This window comes from Dunckerocampus dactyliophorus, chromosome 5 (genome assembly GCF_027744805.1).
Source record: "Dunckerocampus dactyliophorus isolate RoL2022-P2 chromosome 5, RoL_Ddac_1.1, whole genome shotgun sequence".
NCBI lineage: Eukaryota > Metazoa > Chordata > Actinopteri > Syngnathiformes > Syngnathidae > Dunckerocampus > Dunckerocampus dactyliophorus.
Genome location: NC_072823.1, coordinates 29574779 through 29593700, shown reverse-complemented (window position 1 = coordinate 29593700; position 18922 = coordinate 29574779). Strand labels below are relative to the sequence as shown.

General features: G+C 41.2%; 2 protein-coding genes across 6 annotated transcripts in view; both read right to left on the bottom strand.

Annotated features, from left to right (window-relative positions):
- The window catches only part of glg1a (golgi glycoprotein 1a), a 53040-nt gene extending 50904 nt beyond the window's left edge, over positions 1-2136 (bottom strand). For 2 of the 4 annotated variants that reach the window (XM_054777751.1, XM_054777752.1), the window contains exon 1: positions 1728-2135. In XM_054777751.1, the coding sequence (XP_054633726.1) occupies positions 1728-2060 (333 nt within the window). In that variant the 5' untranslated portion in view covers positions 2061-2135. Of the gene's footprint in view, positions 1-1727 lie in introns of all 4 variants that reach the window. The other 2 variants (XM_054777750.1, XM_054777753.1) reach the window with 2 other exon arrangements.
- A 217-nt stretch (positions 2137-2353) lies between these two features.
- Positions 2354-18922, bottom strand: part of rfwd3 (ring finger and WD repeat domain 3) — a 30999-nt gene continuing 14430 nt past the window's right edge. The window contains exons 1-10 of one of the 2 annotated variants that reach the window (XM_054777755.1): positions 16718-16823; positions 9161-9352; positions 9004-9095; positions 8798-8912; positions 8476-8707; positions 8205-8355; positions 4203-4379; positions 3893-4107; positions 3601-3815; positions 2354-3506 (exon numbers count right to left, since the gene is read on the bottom strand). In XM_054777755.1, coding sequence (XP_054633730.1) covers positions 3363-3506; positions 3601-3815; positions 3893-4107; positions 4203-4379; positions 8205-8355; positions 8476-8707; positions 8798-8912; positions 9004-9095; positions 9161-9352; positions 16718-16741 — 1557 coding nt within the window. In that variant the 5' untranslated portion in view covers positions 16742-16823 and the 3' untranslated portion in view covers positions 2354-3362. Of the gene's footprint in view, positions 3507-3600; positions 3816-3892; positions 4108-4202; positions 4380-8204; positions 8356-8475; positions 8708-8797; positions 8913-9003; positions 9096-9160; positions 9353-16717; positions 16824-18922 lie in introns of those variants that run through there. The other variant, XM_054777754.1, reaches the window with a different exon arrangement.

Here is an 18922-nt window from a genome sequence, read left to right as displayed (position 1 = left end):
ATTTTAAACCGGAAAATACTGCATTTGGTCTCCATTGCTTTAACGTTGAGTCAAGACAAAAGTTGTGCTCAATCCAGACAACCGTACTAGAAAATATATACTTGGGCTGTGAAAATCTGTTTTAAAACAACAGCTTATCAACATGTTTTGATAATCAAAAAGTCCAGGGAAGAAAGTCAATTGTCATATTTTTCATGTATATGCCTCCACTGTAATGCAGCAGCACAAGAAATACCTAGCTAGCACAGATGACAGGAATGTATAAAATCCACCAACATCCACTCCATATTTGAGAAAATCTGTTTGTTAGCATGATTTTGTGATAATGAAGCAGCATAGAAAATGGATGGATGGATGGATATCTAAATTTCTATATTTTATTTGCGTTTATATTTACAATCAAGGCTGGATGGATGGATGGATATCTAAATTTCTATATTTTATTTGCGTTTATATTTACAATCAAGGCATCCATATTGTAAATTGGGACAATGCAAACGCGACATGTGTTATTTCCGGGTAAAAAAAAAAAAAAAAACATTTCTCACAATTCGCTTTAAATAAAATTTAATCTGCAGATAGATATTAAAATTAATATCCTGTATATCTTTTATCTTGTCATGAAGCTGCGGTCCATGAGTTTGAAAGTCTTAAAGTTGGACTTATTTTCCAAGCACTAATATCACTTGATGTGGTCCAACACTCAATATAAATCCGATACGAAATTGAAGCTGAATAAGTAATCTACCAAACATGTATACGAATGAAAATACACCCGCTATATGAAAGAAAATGCATTTTTAAAAAAGGACGTTCCCACGGACTTTCCCTACACAGGGCACGCTCAATGTCTGATTTTTTCATTGTTAAATTCGAGGTTTTGCAACATTGCTAATAATTGTAAAACTATAAAGACGTGTTTTGCGTTCCCACGGACTTTCCCTACACAGCGCACGCTCAATGTCTGATTTTTTTATTGTTAAATTCGAGGTTTTGCAACATTGCTAATAATTGTAAAACTATAAACTGTTTTGTCTTAACATTTTTGGCTTTCTGAAAGAGATTAATTGGATTTTCCTTATTTCTTTTGGGAAACTGATCTCGTTAGCGTCCGTTTCGGTCGACCCTTCTGGAACGAATTAATAATACTATCCAAGGTTCCACTGGTACTTCAAATTGGGGCTGCGTTTACACAGAACTAGCTAGTGTGTACGTACAACGTCACCGGATTCCACTGCTGACCTGCCACTTTGAGGTTGCAGCGCTGTTATTAGAACGCCCAACAGAGAGAGTTTATCGATCGAGATCAGCAATGAAAATCTACGAGTTTTGGTGGATTCAGCTGACGAATATTTCATAAATCAGAGTTCATTTTCGTTCACTGTCTATTACTCCACGAAAGTCAAGGAACCGTCAAAACGACCCATACCATCGAGAATATTCCTTAAGGGACACATCGAAAACAGAGAGACTCTTTATTGTTATTACGCCACGCCGAACTGAACAACAGAACATAGCGGTTCGGGTACTACGCTCAAATACGCTCTACACTTGTGTTATTTGGACAAAATTGCTAAAAAGAAGCAGTTGTTGGATTAATGCTAGGGGTTCCGCGTGACGTTCTCTGTGTACGTGGGCTAGCAGGTGGCTAACTAAGGCAGCTAAGGTTAGCTGGCACACCCTGCCTCAATCCCTGAAATCTCCACCACCTCTCCCCGTTGACTCACCTCTTTCTTGTCCTGAAGGCACACAAGCAGCTCCAGGTTGTTGTTCCAGGACTCCTTCGAACACAGCCGTGTCAGGTCATCCCTGCAAACCGCCTCGTCAGACAACTTCCACCCGGCAGAGCGCTTCCTCTGCGCTGAGGCCCCGGCTCCCAGGTTCCTCTCAGCGGCTCCCACATTCATCGCGGCCTGACCTGCACCACCAGGCTGGTTCTGTGGGTTAGCAGCATTGGGCCTAGCTTTGGCGAGGCCGTTGTTATCTGCTCGAGACGGATGAAAAAGCGGTAATGAGCACATGAAAATCAGGAGCAGAGGAACACGTATACAGTCCGCCATCTTCGCCAGCCAGCTGCTGCGTTCAGGGACTGTCGGTAATTTCGGATACTAGGAGTAAAATTTTGTCGAACGGCATGAGGGTCATGAATAATTAATACTCACATGTGGGTTCAGGCTATGGGTCACCCAATCACAGAAGCCCTTTGGAAATTGTCTACGCGCATGCGTCACTATGATAGCGCTATACATCATATATTTTCCTACTAATTTCCATGTCATATTTGAACACATTTTAAGAAAATGAGGCTAACATTGTGTTCTGTTTATTATTGTGAGATTTAGAGACATGTGATTAATGTTTGACAAATAGACTGCAGGCTCGGTATGAGTAACGTCACATGTTCCTTATCTGTGATCCGCAAACAAAACTTGTTTAAGATTACGATTTCTCACTCAACCTGCTGGGCTGCATTGTTTGAAGAGAGAACCCGAGACAGATTTAAAAAGATTTTATTTTATTAGCTTAAAACAATGACTGATACAAACATATACACATACACACAATCTTTAGAAAATTTTAAGCACTTGTGCAGCATACAAACACAAATATGTTAGTATGTTTTACTATTTTATGTTTTAGTGACTAAATTTACATGAATCAAGCTGGGTGTTGGAGATCTGGAAGATTTGGGTTCGAATCTTCATTGGGCATCTGTGTGGAGTTTGCATGTTCTCCCCGTGCTTGCGTGGGTTTTCTCCGGATACTCCAGTTTCCTTCCCACATTCCAAAAACATGCATGTTAGGTTAATTGGCAACAGGTATGAATGTGAGTGTGAATGTTTGTCTATATGTGCCCTATGGCTGGCGACCAGTCCAGGGTGTACCCCGCCTCTCACCCAAAGTCAGCCGGAATAGGCTCCAGCATACCCAGGACACTTGTGAGGATAAGCGGCATAGAAAATAGATTGGATGGAAGCTGGGTGTTTGTGGTGAGTTCAAGGCCACTTAGAAATCTGACACTTCAGTCGTGTGTCTGCAGAGCACACCGAAAATCTCTCGCACAAAAACATGTAACAGGTAAATGTACGTGTTGTGAATCAAGACGGGCCAACAATTTATAAAATTGAGGACAGTTGTGATGAACCGCGTCTGCATACATGACCCGTAAGGAGGCCCTGGCACGTTTGCGTACACAAAAACAATCTGTGTGTTTTTTGTTTTTGCTGATTTATAGTTTCAGGCAAAACTTGCAATGCTGGTCAAAGGTCCCAAAGTAATTTTAAAATAACGACTGAAAAGACTTTAAAATATTCTGCTATTGTAAACAGTTTAGCAGCACTGTTCCCGTGGGCCGCTCTCCTTCACTTCCACTTGTACAGCTTCATCATCTTCTCTGTGAGCGCCACCAGGAAATGCTCGCTGTTCACCCGGAACGGCGTGATGTCCAACACTGGGAGATCGGCCGGAAGCTTCTGGAGCAGAGCGCCGCTGGCCGCCTGCCACACCTGAGGGGGAGGTTCAGGAGCTTTCACTCATTATCAGTGGCAAACGGTCAAACAGGAAGTGAAGTTTTTGGACACGCGCGCACACAGATTGTACCATCATAGAGTTGGATGCCTCGTCTCCAGCGCACACCAGGGCTCCGTCTCCATCTGGACTATTGAAAATGGCGTTTTTGGTGAGAAATTTGCACGATGTGCCGGCGTTGAAAGTCTGCACGGGTGAGCATGAGCAGCTGGGCGGCTGGTTGAGGTCCTCCAGGGGCGTTCGGGTCAGAGCCATCAGGACGCAGCGCAGAGTTGGGTTGAAGCGCCCTGCAGACAGCAACAACACCGTTAAGAAATACAAAGATGAAAGACGTCAGGCTGTGCAACGGTGCAGGGGTTCTCACCGGGTCGGTAGGTGACCAAGCAGTGCCTGCTCTCCGTATCCACCTGTATGTCAGTGCAGCCTCCCGACTCCAACGGCAGCATGTGCGGCTTGTACGTGCTTTCGGCAACCTGCTCCCAAAAGCAGCCGCCTCCGGGGGAGCCGGCAATCAGGCCGCCACATGGGAACGAGCTGGACGCTGCCTTTGGGATGTAGCAGAGAGATGCCACTGGAGTTCTAGAAGAGATCCATATTGAAAGATGTTGGGGGGGGGGGGGAAAGGATGCCTGACGGCCATTGTAACATTTTTGGATGTTAAACAATGTACGGACCTGGAGCGGAGTGGCTCGAGCTCCTGGACATGCGTGCTAGTGTCTCTGATGTCGTAGACCAGAACCGATCCGTTGCTCAGACCCGCGTAGACATAGTTGATGTTGTCCAAACACCAGCAACAGCTCCACACGGGTTTGCCGGTGTTGTAAGTCTGAACCACTGTGCTGGTCAGCAGGCTGCGACACAGGCAAAGACTAAGTTTAAGTACATGTAGTTCATTTCCGTTTAAGATTGTGGAAAATAAATTTACTTATTTGGGCATTACAGTTACAAAAAAGCATAAGAGTCTTTTCAAAGAAAATTTTAAAACCACACGAGGCAGTGTCTGACGCAGTGGTCGCCGCTTTCCACTACTTTGGCTGGGCGAATCAATTAAATTAAAATGACCATTCTTCCCAAATTTTGGTATTTTTTTTCAATCCATCCCTATCTTCATCCCAAAGTCTTTTTTTGACACTTTGGACTCGGTCATATCTTCCTATATTTGGATTAGGTTGAATAAAATCCATCTTCAAAAACCTAAGCAAGAGGGTGGAATGGCGCTGCCTAATTTTCGCTGTTATTATTGGGCAGCCAATATTCGATGGGTCATATTCTGGTCATACTATCAGTACCGTCTAGACCGGCCTATAAGGGTAGAGATGGAGTTGAATATGGCTAAAAACGTCTCTATTACAGCATTACTTGGATCTGCACTCCTTTTTCTGTCAAGCAAACGTATTGATAATCCAGTGGTCTGGCATACGTTGAGGGTGTGGGCCCAGTTTAGGAGAAATTTTGGTTTTGTAGATTTCTGCCTTTTTAGCCCATTTTCAGACAATCACCTTTTCCAACCTTCCTTGCTGGATCTGGGGTTCTGAGAGTGGCGTAGACGAGGCATATTGTGTTTCCGGGACCTTTTTAAATCGATAATACGTTCATGTCATTTCAGCAATTAACGGCGCAATATAATCTTCCAAAGTCCCATCTTTTTCGGTACTTCCAGGTTAGGAACTTTGTTTACAGTCAATTACCAAATTTCCCTGAGACTCCTGGTACGAACATTGTTGATGCACTTCTTGATTTGCAACCATCACGTAAGGGGTTAATTTCTACGGTTTATGTCAAACTGTTGGGCATAAGACAGACCTCTCTTACTAAAATCAAAACAGCATGGGAGCAAGACCTGAATATGTCTTTGACAGGTGACATGTGGCATACAATATTTAAAATGATCAATTCAACCTCTATTTGTACCATAGCTTGCTACAATTTAAAGTTGTACACAGGACTCATATGTCAAAATCCAAACTAGCCCATATATATCCAGAGGTGGATCCCTGTTGTGACAAGTGTAAGAGGGAGGATGCCACACTTACTCACATGTTCTGGTCTTGTCCTAGTCTGGAGAAGTATTGGAGGGAAGTCTTTCAGACACTTTGTGTAATTGTCAATTTACCTTTGCAACCCAACCCTTTAATAGCACTGTTTGGCACCACAGGTGAACCCGACTTGCGTTTGACCGCCACACGACAACGAAGTTTGTCCTTTGCCTCCCTCTTGGCCAGACGGGTAATTCTGTTAAGGTGGAAGGATGCTGCTCCGCCCACCCACGCTCAGTGGCTGAGAGATGTCATGTCTTGTCTAAATTTGGAGAAAATTCATTACTCAATTTGTAATGCCAAAGAAAAATTCCAAAATGTCTGGGGACCTTTCTTAGTATATTTCCACAACTTTAAATTTACCTGAGCTCCCCAATAGCTTTCCCTCAATGGCCTATTTACTGTCATCTGTTGCCTAACTCACTTGTGTATTTGCTTTGTTTTTTTTGCATTTGGTTGTCCTACCAAACTCGGACCTCTGTCTCTTTGGGCTGTGTGTGGCTTACTTTGTGGGTATTTCTTGTGTTGGGGTTTTTTGTTTGTTATTTTGCTGTTTTTTGTTGGGGGTTTTTCTCTCTCTCGTTCTCTGTCTAAACTACAGCAAACATTGTGTGCATTTGTTTTTTACTTTGTCAAAATTCAATAAAAATATTTCTGATAAAAAGTACATGTAGTAACCTGTGCTGTCTCGCCAACAGGGGTGTACAAACTTTCTCCAGCGAGAGTCACATAGTGAAAAATGAAAGGATGCAACTGTGCTACCTAGATATTTTGCAAAGCAACACATGTAGATATGCTAAGAAGTTATACAGTTGTATGCAAAACTTTGACAATTCAAAGTTTTGCATACAAAACCCCTGACAATTCCCATCATTTGCCATTAATAAATAATATTTTTATCTATTTTTTTATTTTTATATATAAAATAACTGATGGTCACAGTAGTATTTCAGAAGAGAAATGAGGTGTATTGGATTAACACTTTTTTTTTTTTTTTTTTTTTTTTTTTACAATTATTATACAGTCAAACTTGTCTATAGCAGCCACTAGAGGGAGTCTGCAAAAGTGGCCGCTATAGACAGGTGGCCTCTATAGACAGGTTGGCGTCCAGTTTGAATGTTGACCAGTAGAGGGGAAAAAAAGGGGGGAAAAAAATAATGTTGACCAGTAGAGGGCACTGCAGACTGCGGATAAAAGTTGTACAGCACTACTAGGCTTGTTATTATCATGGTTCATGGTTTTAATCCTGAACATGCATGAGTCCAACAGTAGCACATCACATAGTACAATTCACAATTTTGCATGTCCAAAAAGAAGTAGGAAGAAGCAAAGCTTATTTAATCCTACCCCTCATCAGTTTCACATCAGTTGCAATACATTTATTCACCTCTTGTTCTTCCACGTGTACTTTGTAGGTCTACATGACAATGTAGTGCAATCATAGCCAAGGTTTTTACTTACTAAAAGGAAGCTAGAGGCTTAATAATAACTGATAAAATACTTCAGTTAAGTACAACCGAACTCAGTTTCGCTCCCGCTGCCGCATGCATGCTAGCATATGTTTTTTTTTTATTGTAGCGTCGCTGGGAGCACGTCCTGTTCCCAGCCTACTTTGCAGTAATGTTTTGGTGCAAATGCTCTTAAAGTTACATGTTTGACCAGGAAATAGCAAGCTCAAAAGAAGACGGCTTTTAAATGTGGAACAACTGACAGTTTGTGTGGATCTTGTGAATGATTGTGACTGAGCTAGGACTCAGTAATTAAAGTCTACACAGTTTTCATCGATTGAAAAACGAAACTTTTTCGTGCATGAAGCTTCTGCTTGAGTCGGTAATTTGGCCGCTATACAGTATGCAGTCAGATATTGACCAAGGGAGACAAAATGGGTGGCCGCTGGCCGCGTTGGACAGGTGACTGCTATACACAGAGTCTATAACATGTAAATTTGCTGCGGGGGATTTTTCAGTGGCCGCTATAGGCAGGTGGCCGTTCTATAAAGGTGGTCGCTAAGACAGGTTTGACTGTATATATTTTGAGGCTGTAAAACCCTCACCATACACTTTTCTCAGACACGCGATAACATTCTCTCACATTTTTCTTGTTTAAACCCTCTCAAAAAAGTTCAAACCTTTGTTTGAATTTTCATGAGCAACCAACAGGTCGGACACAAGAAATGATTAAGTCACTTGCGTATTTGTCACGCCCGTGACCATGCCTTTTCGTCCTGGCACCTTTCTGCTGTACTGTCGTGTTTTTGTATCCTTGTTAACATATTGCTGCAGTCCTTCTCCTTTGAACCGAAGATTCATTTACAAGCTAGCGAGCAAGCTAGCGGTGACACAGGAGACACGGCAGGGTGGCACGAAGGAGATTTAGCACTGTATCTGAAAATTACGTGAATTTTTCCTCATAAAATTTTTCTGTGAATAAAACTACGACTTTCTGTGAATTTCTCTTGGAGATCAAGTATCTAACTAGCTTCTTGTTAGATTCCAACTTTTTCTTTTCAGATTTTGACTTATTCTTGTACAATTTCTGCCGTTTTTCCATTTTTGCCGATTTAAGATTTTCTAATGTTTTGTAGACCCTTGCTGCACTTTGGACACCCCTGCACTAGAGGTTGCTTGTTCAACTCATCACCTGGTGAGTTTGATGGTGCAGTCCTGAGCGGCCGACAGCAGCAGGCTGTCGTTCTGTCTGCTTAAGGACAAACCTCTGATCTGATTGCTGTGGATGGGAATGTACTGGCTGGACTTGAGGTTGGCCAAGCTCACTTTCTTTACACCCCAGCCTGATGAAAAGCGTACAAAGGTTCCTGCGTTAGGCTAACAAGGAGCGGGACCTCAACTTCCAAGTTTTAGTTAACATTCTAGTGACAGACAAGTCAGTAAGACTGGGCAGAGGATCTCACCAGGCACAAGTGCGGCGTGAGGCGAAGGCTGCGAGGCCAGCAGGCCACTCAGGGATTCGCAGTACGACAAAACTCTGCTGCCTCCATTCTGAGAAACCAGCACTGCATCAAAGAAGCTGTACGGCGCCACCTTGGGGCCGTCAGGGCCACAGTGGAGCGAGGAGGATGAGGAGGAAGGGGAGGACACGGCGGCTGAGCTCCTCCCGGCTTGTGCCATCTGAGCTCTGAGCTCCTACAAGACAAGGAATGACAATAGTGTCTATAAGTAGTTTCCTAATATTTGTCGAGACATGTGACATGAGGCTGTAGGAAGTCAAGATACCTGTAGTTCCTGTTGTGCTTGTCCATACTTGTTGCTCACCACCTGTAATTTGAGTTTGTATTGAGCGGATTCCAGCTCAGCCTTCCTCCTCAGAGACTGCTCCTCCTCCAGGGACCTGCATGTACACACACACACACACACACACAATGTAAATAGAGCACAAAAAAAAAGGTCACCTGTGAAGCAGATAAAGCAGGTTTACTCACTTCTTCAGGCTCTCGTGCTCGCTGTTATCCATGGCTCTCAGCTTTGGAGCGTAGAGCAGCACAATGTCGGAGCGCTTGGCCTTCTTGTTGCACTGCAGGTCAGAAGGAAGAAGACTGATGAACATGCTGACACGCGTGCATGTGCCACCTGACAGACCTGCGGACATTTGGCGGCAGAGCGCTGGGCAGTCAGCCACCGCTGGATACAGGTGAAGCCAAAGAGGTGTCCGCAGCGCAGAGCGGCGATGCGGTGGTCTCCCGCCACAGTCCACCCCTCGAAGCAGATGCTGCAGGTGTCACCTTCACCCTCCTCACCGTGAGACACCGCGCGAGGCGGGGCAGCAGGTGGCTGAAAGCAGAGTGAACGACTGGAAGGTTTGCAACATTACCGGTAATTTTGCATTAGCAACAAGACCACATGACTGAACAGGCGACAATAATCACACGCAAAAGATGATGCAGGAGCTACTAAAAGTAACAGCTAATAGAGTAAATGCTCAAATGTAAGGGTGCATTATTATTGGGATGATTATTGGGCTGATATCAGGGAATTATGACATCATACAACAAATCTGATCACATTAAAAATAGTTCTGATAACTGATAATTTAAAAAAACATCGAGCACACACACACGCCGTAGCAGAGACTGTGCACGAATAGAGTGCATCTTGCTGGGCTACACCAGGTGGCTCCTGCTGCTCTATACTCCGGTTCTCCTGATCTCCGTAGCGACACACCGGCTGCTCAGAGTATGTGTCCGAATATAGTGCACTTTGCTGGGCTACAGCAGGTGGCTCCCTTCCGCTCTATACTCTGGTTCTCCTGATAGTAGTGATAGGATAGTAGTAATGTCATGATATTTCATTAGGACAAATCAAAATGTACATATCCAAATTTGTTTATAGTCCTAACCTCCAGGTAGGCCAGTCACAATAGATACTGTAAATTGATTAATCGAACAATAAAAAAACAAACAAACAAAAAAAAAACAACCTGTTGGTACATCTGAACCCTTCATACATTGACATGTACATGTATGCGTGTGTGTTCCACCTGCTCGTCTCTTTCTGTGCCACACAGGCTGGATGACAGTCTGGGTTCACTCTGTATCTGTCTGTGTGCATTTGTTCTATAGTTTAATGAACAGAGTGAACCCTCTGTCCTATCATTAAGCCTCTTTGTTGAGGCGGGGCTACAACAAATGAGGACATAGAAGCATGTGCACACCACTGATCTGTACGAAAAAAATCTGGATAGCGCATTGGTCAATGACTTGTGAAGCCACGCAGCCTCCATATTACCACTCACAAGAAACACTTCTCGGACAATGACTTATGTGAGAACTTGTGAGTTGTTAGTTTGTTACCCAATCACACTAAATGCAAGGTTAGTCTTCAGACTAACCTCGCACAACAGGTGTGCTTGAGCTTAGTCATAAGGACTCGGGTATGATAATTTTTACAAATTCTGTTGATATCATACCATACCTGAGTCATAACAGCTTTACATAGGGGGCCGTGGGGGATATGGAAACAAACAACCGCGACTAGACTACTAAAACATTTGTGGTTGCTTGCAAATATTAAAAAAATAGTTTTTTGTTTTTTTTTTTGCTTACCCGAATTTAAAATGAACCCCCATATGGAGACAATGTTTATATATTATATTACATATTATTCCTGTGGTTTTTGTTAAAATCTATTTCTATATCAGAAAAGGTTATTTCTATTTCATAATACAAACAAAAAAAATCAGCAAAATATTAAATGATTTTAAAACTTGTCCCAAGTCACTCTCTTTTATGATTCATATTTTGTACAGACGAGAGCGTAGTGAATTGTATGAAAGTAAGAAAAAAAAAAAAAGTAAAGGATCATGACCATGGATTTTAGTGGAAAAAAGGGATGGGTTATGCGGTTAAAATTAAAATGTCTTTCTAGAGGAGTAAAACTATGCATTGCTATAGGGGAGTGCTGAGCCAAGGTGCAGAGTAGAATTTTGTCCCAAAGGCAATGAGAATTGGAAGGGGAAAAAGTAAATTTAATATAGCCAAAAGATAGAGAATAACGTATCAAATTGTTTTTAAGGGACGAAGGTTGCGTTACTTCAAGGAATGGGAGCATTCAAGGAATGCTGTAAAATATAGATGTTCTGCGAGCCTCTTCATCTGCTTTGTACACTATGTACGCTGTGCCAATGTCGTCTGCTATGTACGAGATGTGAGTGGTAAGATGACCTCTCTGTGGCTTCAGCGGCTTGCATGGGTGCGTGCGACGTATGATCTATCCACATTTTTTTCATACAGATCAGTGGTGCACATGAGCAACATTAGCCTTGTGAGACAACATATGCTAACATGAATCAAGACACAGAAGCGATATTTATTTTTTTTGTCCTGTCAAGCCATTAGGACAGAGAGTATTGTTGAGCTCAACAGATTTTCCTCTGCCAGATAAAAGTGTAAAATACTCTTCCCGTTATACAGAATTTATTTGACTTATGTTATGCAAATTTGGAGCGGCCGGACCGGAGCAGGAGGGGATAGGGAAGAAGAGAAAAGAAAACAGAGGGGGAGTGTGGGGACAAGGTAAAAACAATACAGAGAGAGGCAAGAACACAGCAACAACAACAATTGTGACAACAATAGCAGAACAACAAACAGTACTACACAGGTGTCAGCAATGTTACATAAATGAGCCAATAGCTGCAGGAAGTACTATACAGAAACTGGAGGTAAAAAAGGAACCAGTAACTTTCTGAATAAGACAATATATTGTCTTCTAATGTCTTATTTTCTCTTATTATGTCTACTATATAGGGTAATAGGAGTGTAAAGGTGCTAAAGGTGAATAATGTTAAAAACCATATTTAACAAGTTTTCTATGTGCCAACTACAAAAATATACTCTCTCTCTCTCTCTGTCAAACCTGTCTTAGCGGCCACCTTTATAGAAGGGCCACCTGCCTATAGCGGCCACTGAAAAATCCCCCCCCAGCAAATTTACATGTTATAGACCCTGTGTATAGCAGTCACCTGTCCAACACAGCCAGCAGCCACCCATTTTGTCTCCCTTGGTCAATATCTGACCTGCATATAGCAGCCAAATTACCAACTCAAGTAGAAGCTTCATGCACGAAAAAGTTTTGTTTTTCAATCAATGAAGGCGTCGTGTGTAGACTTTAATTACTGAGTCCTAGCTCAGTCGCAATCATTTACAGGATCCACACAAACTGTCAGTTGTTCCACATAAAAAAGCCGTCTTCTTTTGAGTTTGCTATTTCCTGGTCAAACATGTTACTTTAAGAGCATTTGCACCAAAACATTACCGCAAAGTAGGCTGGGAACAGGACGTGCTCCCAGCGACGCTACAATAAAAAAAAAAAACATATGCTAGCATGCATGCGGCAGCGGGAGCAAAACTGAGTTCGGTTGTACTTAACTGAAGTATTTTATCAGTTATCAGTTATTATTAAGCCTCTAGCTTCCTTTTAGTAAGTAAAAACCTTGGCTATGATTGCACTACATTGTCATGTAGACCTACAAAGTACACGTGGAAGAACAAGAGGTGAATAAATGTATTGCAACTGATGTGAAACTGATGAGGGGTAGGATTAAATAAGCTTTGCTTCTTCCTACTGCTTTTTGGACATGCAAAATTGTGAATTGTACTATGTGATGTGCTACTGTTTGACTCATGCATGTTCAGGATTAAAACAATGAACCATGATAATAACAAGCCTAGTAGTGCTGTACAACTTTTATCAGCAGTCCGCAGTGCCATCTACTGGTCAACATTATTATTATTATTTTCCTCCTCTACTGGTCAACATTCAAACTGGACGCCAACCTGTCTATAGCGGCCACTAGAGGGAGTCTGCAAAAGTGGCCGCTATAGACAAGTTTGACTGTGTATGTATGTGTGTATATATATATATATATATATAGAGAGAGAGAGAGAGAGAGAGAGAGAGAGAGAGATAGATAAATAAAAGAAATCCTACTTTGCGGACATTCACTTACCACTGTCGGGTCCAGAACCAATTAACCGCGATAAACAAGGTAGGACGGTAGGTAGCATCCAGCTTGTGCAGCTGCTGCTGCATCTTGTGGAGATGATAAAACATACATCAGCTAGCCGCCTACAGCCGCAGCTGTTGGCACATGGTGTGGGCCTTTATGAGATTCTGACGGTATGATAACCTGGGCAAAAATATCACGGTTTGACGGTTTCACTGTATTATAATTAGAGCTCTAAAATGTGTTATTACCTCGGCCATGTTTGTCTGTCTTCAAAACAGATTACATTTTGGCGGCGACCCAAAATCCAAAATTCTAAATATTCTCAAAATTCACCTTTTTCACTGGAACTAATCATTATTACCTGCCACATTTCTCAAGCAATTCACCTCATTCCAACATAAACTCATTCAACAAAGTCAGGACATTCATGCTATTAAACCACAGGACAAAAATTCCCACATTTTTTCTTCCGGAATGCAAAATGCCTTTGATCTAAAGACTTCTAACTACTTCCAATTCTAAATACTTCAAACAGTTCCAAACTCATTCGAGACATTTAGCCTTCTCGGTGATCATGTTAGGTGTTACTATGCTAATGTAAGCATGTTAGCATACTAGCATTTTTGGCTATTTTCATGGGTAGACACCACTGAACTCTATACTACTGGAAGGTGCGTCACGGCTGACCGCATGAAGCCATTGGTCGGCCATCTTGCTTTACCCAAAAAAGCACACACGCATACACATACATGTATCTTCATTCAAGACATTTATTATGGTTCGGTATAAAAATTAACACGAATTAACAAAAATTCCATTGAAACAGAGTAAATTTACTAGACCCAAATCTCAAAATTTCCCTCCAGTTTAAGGTTTTTTTACCTCTATGCTGTGAAATTACAATGCATAACAACTCAATTTCAGTGTTCACAAGGTATTTGTTATGATCAGAATCTACAGTTGAGGTCAGAAGTTTACATACAGTTGACCCAAAAATATTCAACTCTAATATTACCTTTTCATTTCAAAGAATTGAATCCAACTGCTCATGGTAATAATTGGGCACAGTGTCACCTTCATTTTATCAATGATCTTTCATACATTAAAATCAAAGGATAGATTTGTTAGCCCATGAACGAAAAATGGTGGGGTGGAAGGAAGAAGAAATTGACGGCAAGAGAGGAGCGAAACATCGTCAGAAAGGTGCAGAAGAGTCCCACAACCACCAGGAGGGAGCTCTGTCATGATTTGAAGACAGTTGGCAAAGATGTGTCTGTCTCCACTGTTAAACAAGTTCTGCACAAGAATGATCTCCTTGGGTTCAAAGCCAGAAAAAAGCCGTTACTCACAGAAAGGCATCGCAAAGCCCGTCTGAAGTTTGCAAGAGAACATGTGAACAAGGACACAACATTCTGGAAGCAAGTTCTTTGGTCCGACGAGAACAAAATGGAACTGTTTGGCCACAACAAAAACAGGTGAAGCCTTCAATCCGAAGAACACGATACAGACTGTGAAACATGGTGGTGGCAACATGTTGTGGGGCTGCTTTGCTTCGTCTGGCACTGGTACACTCCAGAAGATAGAAGGCATCATGAAAAAGGAGCATTACATTGAGATTCTACAGAACAACGTCAAGATGTCAGCCCAGAAATTGAATCTGAAACGGAACTGGATCTTTCAACAGGATAATGATCCTAAACACACAGCCAAAATTGTGACCAAATGGTTCGAAGACAAGAAAATCAAGGTCCTGGACTGGTTTTCACAAAGCCCTGACCTTAATCCTATAGAAAATCTCTGGTCTGAGCTAAAAAAAAAAAAAAACGTGCCTGTAGACGCAAACCATCAAATTTGACTCAGCTGTACACTTTCTGCCAAGAGGAATGGCCAAAGATTCCAGAAAGCTACTGCAGGAAGCTTATAGACAGTTATCCCAAGCGACTGATGGCAGTTATCAAGGCAAAAGGTGGCTCAACCAAGTATTAAATCATGTTTGAGGAGGTGTATGTAAACATTTGAGCCGCTGAACTTCAGAAAAATGTCAAACTATGTTATATAATTCTTGAATAAAGAAACTGTCTTCAATAAATCAATCAAGAAAATGAAGTAGACATCTGAAATATATTGTGATAAGAAAATAATATTTGTGGGATAAGTGTAACCCGTTAAAAATTGTGATTAAATGTTTTTTTCCAAGATGTACTGTATGTAAACTTCTGATCTCAACTGTACGTAGTATTGAAGTTAAAGGCAACGCATACCTTTAGAGCAGGGGTCACCAATGTCTTTCCTTGTGAGAGCTACTTTTACAAAATGAAAATGGCCAAGTGCTACTCATTTTTGTAACATTTATTTTCAGAGCTTATTTTAAACCCAAACAAAGCGAATATGCTTGTTTTACCAGAACATTAACAAAATGCTGGTGTCAACAACTCACATTTTGTATTTCAGAATGCATTTCTTTCTACTGTTCTTTCATTATTGAACTGAAAACCTGAATGAAAAGCAGGCTTGCGGGCACCTCATGTGGTCGTGGGGGGCTACCTGGTGCCCGCGGGCACCACGTTGGTGACCCCTGCTTTAGAAGATCATCAGGAAAGTCAAATATTGTTGGAACTGCATTTTGTCGTAATCTAACAGTCTGGCCCGTCCTGTCAAAGTTCTCCTCAGTGAAATGACTACAACAGAGTTGCGATCTGGCTGCAGGAATCCACCTGTCTCGCCGCATATTTACTACCCATTGATTTAGAAGTTCAGCATTGCAGTGTGGAAATCTAAAGGAGAATAAGGGGTAATTTACAACTACTTAGATGAAAAGATGCTTACAGATTTAAAGTATCTATTTTTTTAAACTATTTTTATTATTTATAAGCATTTACCTACCAGTGAAATGTAAGTCCCTTGTCACGATTATCACGAGTATCACGATTTGTGCAATTAATAGCAGCATAAGACGGCATCTCGAACTCCTTAGTTGTTCGGCTTTCTTGTTTTGGGTGAAACAACATGACGACTTCTATACTTCCGGTGGCTTCAAGCCTCCAATGCGCAGCAAGCCATCAGGGCCATTGCAGTAGTAGAGTTCAGTGGTAGACACCCATAGAAAGACTTAGCACTATCATACTAGATGTTAGCATGCTAACGTTAACATGTTAACATTGCTAACATGCCAACTTTAGCATACCATTTTATACCATTTTCATAGCTTATATAAACACCACTATTATGCTTGGTGTTAGCATATCTAAATATGTAGATAAAATAAATGTAGGTATAATATTTATGGTGTAAATCACAATACGGAGGTACTATGCCACTTGGCAGAGGTCTGCACACAGAGTTTTGAAATATTGTTATTGAAAATAAGAGGGTAATTTTTAAACAATATAATAGAACATGATGGAAGTGGATCATACTTATTTAAAAAAATAAAATAAATACCCCAAGTCTCCAACTAACGAACACAATTGGTTCCAGACGACCGTTCTTAAGTCGAATTGTTCTTAAGTAGGGGAAAAGGTAATATTACCAATGATATAGGTACTACATGTACGTGTATACATATACAGTATATGTGTATGTATGTATGTAAATATGAGTTTGGATGCAGTAGTAATATTAAACAAGGATAATTAATGAAAAAAACAATAATAAAAGTGATATAATAATACGTAATGATAAATGTTATTTACCTTTGAAGAGGAGTGGCCGAGCATACGTCGTTGTGGAGGAGTTGGAAGAGGAGATATTGGAAAAAAAAAGGACAAGTCGTCGTCGTCGTTAGACTCTTCTAAAAGAGGTAGTGTTCTGTGGGTGGTGTAGAATTAAGCAGGCCTATTAACTCTTCATAAACTTTAATCACACGCTCTGTCCGTGTTGTATCATTTAGCTTTCCATTTAGCTTTATCTCTCCAGCGTCTAACTCTTCCTCTGTTGGTCTCATTAGCTCTAAGGCTACATTAGCAGTGTCACAGTGCCCTCTACTGGTCAAGCATGTACAGTAGCAGTATAAATACTGATTGAGCGACTGACTACAAGGCAAAATGAAATAAAATATAGACTAGTCGGCTTGTGTTCGTATCCGCGAGTGTTCGCTAGTCAGGTGTTCGTAAGTTGGGGACCTAGTGTATTTCTAATAAATAAAGTGCAGTCTGGGGTGGCTGATCGTGTGACTCGTGTCAGAAGATAAATGTTTTCTTACTTAAAAAAATAAATAAATAAATAAACTCAAAAAATAATTTTAAACTCAATGTTGGGTTACTATTTCATAGTGTGATGAATGTGCAGGTCACAACTTGTCCACAGGGTTTTGAAATTCTTAAGATTTTATTTGCTGACTTTTATTCATTTGCTTTCGTCAGCAAGTTTCAATTTCTAGTTCATGTGATTTTCGTTAGAAACTGTTCGGCCATTTACCTACTGATAACGCAGCATCAAGAGCAGGTTCAGTATTTAGACATGATCATGGGAGGACAGAGGATTGAACGTGCAACCTTCAGGTTGGGAGACGACCACTCAACCACCTTTGCCATGCCGCCCCCAAACATATAGTGATTAAGTGGTTGTTGCTTGCTGTTCAGTTGAAAGTAAACAGTTTATACCACTTATCCTTGGCTCCTGTCTTGCTCTGAATCACTTCTCCACATTTGGTGACCCTCAACTTGAGTAATTTGTTGACAGACAACGATGACAACAGTGCGGCAGTACCGGTGGAATGACAACGTGTGCTTTTATCGAGTTCTGCCAGCTAGCACCACTGCGCATGCGTATACAAGGAAACATGTTTTAAATGGATTGATTGATTGATTGATTGATTGATTAAAGTTTAACGACACTATCAACACAAAGTGTCATGTAAGTGTCTGGACCTTAATATGTAAAGTTATTAATGACAAGGCTTGTTTCTCAGAAGTGTAATCTATCAATTTAATTAGGAAGTAAGGTTTATAATATAAAAAATGTGGTCTACTTTTCCGGGAAAAATTCCCTACTCTTTTCAAGAGATTCAAGAGATTCAAGAGAGTTTTATTGTCATGTGCATGGTAAAACAGCAGTAATACCATGCAATGAAAATCTTATTCTGTTCATCCTCCCAAGAAAAGAAAGAAAACACAATAAAGAATAAGAACATAAACATAAACATATATACCAATAAATTAAGCAGCAACAAAAAGAAGAGACATTCATACAAATAAATATACAAATAAATAAGTAATAAATAAATAAAGTGCTATGAGTGTATGTTTGTGTTGCGTGCGGCGTGTGTGAGTGCTTCGTTGAGAAGCCTGATGGCCTGTGGGTAAAAGCTGTTTGCCAGCCTTGTGGTCCTGGACTTCAAACTCCTTTCGGACACAGAAGCGGGTTTTTTAACGTGCAAATAGTGTGGCTCTTCTTTACACAGGACAGACGGCTTAAAGTCTCCTCTGTAAGACTAGATACTGAATAAAATGGCCTGCCAAAGGGCCTGTTTCCATTATCTAAAACCTAATAAAAAGATTTATTTCTTTAAGAAACTCTATGATGCATGATCGCAAAACTTCGCTGAACAAGGTTTTCAGATCAGGAACATTATAAAAATTGACACGAATGTGAGCAAACTCAATGCATTCAAGAAGGATATGTTTAACTGATAGTGTACAATTACATGATGTACAACGGGGAGGATTTTCTGCTGCAAGTAAATAGGGGTGTGATAAGCGTGAATGACCAATTCGAATACGAGTTAGTACAATGAGAGGGGCTGAGCTGTCAACTGATCACCACCTGGTGATGAGTTGGATTAGATGGTGGGGGAGGATGCCGGACAGACCCGGGAGACCCAAACGTGTAGTGAGGGTGTGCTGGGAACGTTTGGCAGAGTCTCCTGTTCGTCGAGTCTTCAGCTCTCACCTCCGGCA